General features: G+C 38.8%; 1 protein-coding gene across 4 annotated transcripts in view; it reads left to right on the top strand.

Annotated features, from left to right (window-relative positions):
- rabep1 (rabaptin, RAB GTPase binding effector protein 1) overlaps positions 1 to 4,769 on the top strand; it is a 120,137-nt gene extending 115,368 nt beyond the window's left edge. For all 4 annotated transcript variants that reach the window (XM_059655538.1, XM_059655537.1, XM_059655534.1 and 1 more), the window contains 2 exons: positions 2,631 to 2,747; positions 3,351 to 4,769. In XM_059655538.1, coding sequence (XP_059511521.1) covers positions 2,631 to 2,747; positions 3,351 to 3,452 — 219 coding nt within the window. In that variant the 3' untranslated portion in view covers positions 3,453 to 4,769. The remainder of the gene's footprint in view (positions 1 to 2,630; positions 2,748 to 3,350) is intronic.
- Positions 4,770 to 6,008: the final 1,239 nt, after the last annotated feature.

Here is a 6,008-nt window from a genome sequence, read left to right on the forward strand (position 1 = left end):
TGGTGAGACTGGAGGTAAGTTATTTGCTGCAGAATTCCTAGTCTCCTACCTGCTGTTATAGTCACAATATTAGAAAGTCTGGTCCGGAATGTTTTATAGGGGTTTCAGACATGGTTGTATTCTGTCTTTTGGAGTTAATCACTGACTGATAATTGTGTGATGGAAATATGACTTGCAACTGATCAGTCCAAGCCTGGATATTGTAATGTAAATGTATACATGGATTGCTTCAGTATCTAAGGAGTCAGAAATAGTGCTGAACTTTGTGTAAAGTCATCAGTGATCTATGATGGAGTAAAGGTCATTGATGAAGCTTCTAAAGATGGTTGAGCCTGAGACACTACCTTGAGGAACATCCTGCAGAGATGGCCTGGAGCTGATGACTGACCTCCAACAACCACAATCATCTTTTGTGCCATATATCTCTCTGATCAGCAGAGATCTTTCCCTCTCTGATTCCTGTTGACTTTGAGTTTTGCTAGGGGACTTTAATGCCACACTCATTTGAATGCTACGTTGATGTTGAGGCAGTTGCTCTCACCTCACTTTTGGAGTTCAGCTCTTTCATCCATGTTTGGACCCAAGCTGCCATGAAATCATGAGCCCAGTGGCCCTGATGGAACCTAACTGAGCAACTAAATGCAACTTGCTAACACTGTAAATGACACATTCATATTTTCTATATCAGCCTGTTCAGAGATGTTACTAATGCATCTGTGGAGCAGGTGGGTCCTGAACCTGGGCTTCCTGGCCTAGAGGCAGGGACGCTTACACAATGCCACAAGAGCACCTTAATGACACGATAAAGATTGAGGGAACATCAGTGGAGCAGAAATTTGTTGGATTACAGGGGCACAGTGGTTACAGCACAGCACCAATGACCTGGGTTCGATTCCACCCTCTGGCAGTTGTCTGTGTTGAGTTTGCACATTTTCCCTGTGTCTGTATGGTTTTCCTCCCACAGTACAAAGATTGGCAGGTTAGGTGGATTGGCCAGGCTAAATTGCCCATGGTGTTCAGGGATGTGTAGGTTAGGTGGATTAGCCATGGGAAATGCCTGGTTATATGGTAAGGGGTGGGTGTGGATGGGATGCTGGGATGCTGTTTAGAGGGTCAGTGGACCACATGGACCAAATGACTTGCTTCCACAGTGTAGGGGTTCTGATTGGATATATCCTGCTTTTTTTGTGGATAGAAGCACCATCAGTTGGTGGAAACCAGTAGTACACATATTAATAAGGAATGCTTTTGTGTTAGGACTACAACTCTATCCATGTTAGGGATTGTGTATTTAATCACCCGCAAGAACTTCACAGCCAACGTGTAACATTTAATGAAGCAAGTAAAATCATTAATGTATTAATGGGTTTTTTTTACGTAGAATATATCTTAAATGTGCTAGTGTGTGTCCCCTATGACACAGTGACCCCCTAACATCTAAGCCAAAAGATTCTGGGTTCATGCCCTGCTCAGAAGGTTGTGTGAAATCCAAACTGATAGAGTAGTGCGGCTCCTCAGTTGCTATGCTTCAAAAAACACTGGGCAGAATATGACCTGGCGATGTTATGTAAGTACAAGTTCTTTCCTGTTCTGTTTTTGTTTTCAGTCATACACGAGTAGGTGGGCAGCTAGCCTTGGGAGATTTAGATTAAGTAGTTTCAGATTACCAATCAGTATGCATGATCTAGTTGCAGGTTGGAGAGTGTTTGTATGTGAAGTAATGAAATATGAATCACTTATCAGACTGTAGACACTGTGGTCATATAGCTCCATTCTTCTAAATCCACAAGTGTGAATTAAGGGGTACGTGTTTCTCAGCTGTGGTCAGTAGAATTAACTAATTTAGGAAAATCACTCCAGTTACTTATAATTGGCCAAAGGTGTGAATGCTCATAGTCTTGCACTTAAATGAACAAGTAGTGGATGGACAGTTCTTAATGGCAGAGCATTCTGTTTTGGTTGGGGAGGGTGGTGGTGGTGTCAGACTTTGCCCTTTTTAAAGCATCAAGACCAAAACATCTGATTACAAATGGTATTGCTCATCAAATGTGGTGAACAATTTGCATAAGAGGTTTTGGTAGTGTTGCTAAGGGGTAGCTAACTTCTTGATCAGACATCTTTTGTCCTCTTTGTTGGAATGAAAAGATCCAATGATAATTGACACCTCCAAGAGTGCATCCCATCCCCTCTACTGCAGTGGAATGTCAACTTGAACTATGTGCTCCTGTCCCAAACATCTGATTCTGACAAAAATGCCACTGTTGAGGCTTGACTGGTATAGCTATCTATAGCATAGAAGCACATTCTGTGAAAGACTGCACTTCTATAGACTGTTGTAAAAAAAAATTGCACATCTTATTTTGTACTATAGCTGTTTAGTGTTGTCTACTGCCAAGCAGCTGTGTCTTTTTGCAGTTTAATCAATTTGTTTAGCACAGGCAGTGAAGAATTTTACCACTCAAAGTGCTATTATTCTACATTTTTTTAAAAGTGTCATTTAAATACTACAATGGAATAACACTGTCTGTGACTCGGACAGCCAGGGCTGACCAGTGAATAATTCAGAAATGTACAGAGTGATAGTACTTAGAGCTGTAATGAGACAAAAATTCTTTCCGTTTCTGTTTCAGACCAGCTTAGAACAATTGCTGTATGAAGAGAAGAATAAAGGTCAGAGGTTACAGACTGAGCTTGATGTCAGTGAACAAGTACAAAGAGATTTTGTCAAACTATCCCAGACATTACAGGTAAGCAATCTTTTCTCATTACCATTAAATGGTGGAGTAGAAATGAGCCAGAGCTGAGCTGAGGCTGTACATGGGATAAATCAATCCCATCTTCTAGCCTTGAATATTGTACATTGCATCAAAGTGAGACATCTGATACTCGGATGTTTCATGAAGAATTTTAAATTAAGAATCGTAAACCAGAAATATGTCAGTCTTAATTATCTGAGTGCTTGTCATCTTGTCCCCAGTTGTGCTAACTTATTTTGTGCTGAAACCCAAGTTAGCATCTGAATTGTCTCCTGATTGTTGATAGTTTATTCTTTTCAACCCTACAGTCCCCCTCCTTTTTTGACTTTTACTCAACAGGGTAAGAGACTCTGCTGCTAAGTGAGCTTTTCTTTGTTGTAAACTATAAGTATAATGTGTTTATGATTTATTTCCTTTTGTATCTTTACTGTGTTGAAATGAAAAGTCAGAAGTATCTACTCACACTTTCTCCAGATCTCAAAGTAATGGAATAAGTGACTACATTCATTTACGTTTTGGTCATGGTTTTAAAGAAGTCTGTCATAGTGGACAATTACTGATATTTATTTGTTTTCTTTTCATTACCTCTGATAGGTGCAGTTGGAGCGGATTCGCCAGGCAGACTCACTGGATAATGTCCATGTAATCCTGAACGACACAAAACTGACAGATATTAATCAGCTCCCAGAGACATGACATTAAACTGTGGAGATTGAGGCTACAATAGTTTTTAACTCAACCAGACACTTGTCTTTGTAGAAACATGTTAATTCTTATTTAACTCAGAAGGATCAGAACCTATGGATTAATAGAACCTAGTAATTGAGGTGTAAATGTTTCTAGATTGACTTTGTACAGGGCGCCTGACTGCAGTTTGATTCCCAATTCATGACATTGCAACAGGGGAACACTACTGAAGTTTTAAATTTAAATCATATGATGAGAAAAGATCACCGAGTGTATGCCACGTGTAAACTTTGAAAATCACTGATTTAAGAATTTCCAGTCTTGGAGTAAACACATCTATTCTGTTGCTCTTCTATTTATACCATTTAGTCCCTTGTGTGTTTCATGTACATTCACTAAAATGGCATTAGACAGTCATAAACCTTCAGCTCATGCTTTTACTTGAAGTTTGTGTTTAGTACTGAGAAAAGTGTGAACATTTGGTTTAGCCAGTTTTCTTTTACGAATGGTACTAACTCTAGAATCTGCTCACCTTCTCGCATACTGCCAGCTCCTCCCACTAGCAGACAATGTTTCATTTGAATTTATTTATTGTACTTGTTGTCCTTGCCAGTTTTAAAAAGATTTGGGGAGAAGAGTACCTAGTTAACTAATTTATTGACTAAGAATTGTTGACTTGCCTTGTACAGACAGAAGCAATTGAACCAGATTTTTAATGATTTAAAAACAATAATTTTGCTTGACTAAGTTTGTTGACTACAATTCTTAAGATTTAATAATTTGCAAACAAATACACAATTAATATTGGAACTAAATATTACCAGTTGAATTCTTATTCAGCATTCACAATTGTTGTTCAGCTGGTTTTTGAGGGTATTGTTTTAGGATGGAGTATAAAGTGATGTGATCGTGCTTGATTTAGCCCTTCCTTTACTATCTTTGAAGAGTGAACCTGGAGGCTTGGAATAATCAGATCAGAAGACTTGGACGGCCCTGCAGATTTTATATTCTCATTGTCACCCTCTTACATGTACATCAAAGCAAATTTAGGTTTTCAACACTCACCTGACCACATTTAAAGAGAGTTCAGGCAATTAAAGTTCAAACTTTGATGACTGGCCTTGGATTCTGTACACACCGCTTTCCATGCCCCAAACTACAATTTGAACAGGCCACAAGGAAGAAAGTGACTGCAGTACTGGGAGAGTGGATGACTTCACATCTTGAGCTGTGAACAGCTGTTTAAGCACAGCATTGAATTTGCAGTCTGGGCTAAGGTATTCCAGAATTGTAAATTGTTAAGATCCATGGCACAGGATGGTATTTTAAAATACATTTCAAAATGACTAGGTATTTCACTGTATTCACAGCAGAGCATATTGGCAGCAGTGATTGCAGAAAAAAAGAGGATGTCCATAATTTTTGAATCATGATGTACTGATCTGGGAGAGATGAAGGGAACAGGAGACAATGTGAAAAGTGGTTTGCAATTTCAAACCCATTTTGAACAGGAAGGTTAAATAAAAGCCAAAAGAACCCAAAAATGCTGTAAATCAGAAACTAAAACAAAAGTTACTGGAAAAGCTCAGCAGGTCTGGTGGCATCTGTGAAAAGAAAACTGAGTTAATGTTTCAGGACCAGCGACGCTTCCTCAGGTCAATGGACCTGAAACATCAACTGATTTCTCTTCACAGATGCTGCCAGACCTGCTGAGCTTTTCCAGTAACTTTTGTTTTTGAGCAGGAAAAACATTTAGTTCTCCCCAGAAAACGTTTGTTGACGATGGCTGTGCATTCAAGGAGGAAAATAATGCATTGTTTTAAACTTGTATATGTGAACTTTTCCTTTAAGCCTTTAAAACTTAAAAATTCAACATAACTTCCTTAGTGCTTGCTTTAAATAGAAATATGGTACAGTATTATGAGCATGGCACTTCAATCCTTTCCATTACAGCTCTGATTTAAACATGGTGCAAGTGTGATCTTTGAGAGTGTGTGTGTGTGAGAGAGAGAGAGAGAGAGAGAGAGAGAGAGAGAGAGAGAGAGAGAGAGAGAGAGAGAGACTGACTGACTTTAAAGCTTTAATCAGCCATAGCTGGTTTAGCAATATTTCATTCCTGGCAACTATAAGAACAGTACAAGAGCTAAAGGGTAATATGCGTTGTGTTCCCTTGTCTAATATTGGAACATTCCTGTGCAAATTCCCTGGATAATAGCACATCTGTATTTACAGAGTCCAGTGGTGAAACCACATTTTAACTGCCAACATCCCCCAGTAAGAAGTTCCAAGGGCACTTTGTTTAAAAAAAAGTCATATCTTAGCAACACAAGCTATTTAGTGTCCTGTGCAAGTGTGGATGTACAGTTCTGCTGTTTACAAATTTAAAAATGTAACCAATTTAACTATACTGATGGTGTCCTCATGAAGAAAAGTGTTTAAAATAAAAACTGCTGGAGTAAAATGTGTTTATAGAGTAATGTATAGATTAATAAATGATTATTATGTTTGGGATCTTGTCACTACAGCTGCAGCTCCTTCTGAGCTTGCAACGCAGTATTCTTTGGT

The sequence above is a fragment of the Stegostoma tigrinum genome, chromosome 27, assembly GCF_030684315.1.
Source record: "Stegostoma tigrinum isolate sSteTig4 chromosome 27, sSteTig4.hap1, whole genome shotgun sequence".
NCBI classification, from domain to species: domain Eukaryota; kingdom Metazoa; phylum Chordata; class Chondrichthyes; order Orectolobiformes; family Stegostomatidae; genus Stegostoma; species Stegostoma tigrinum.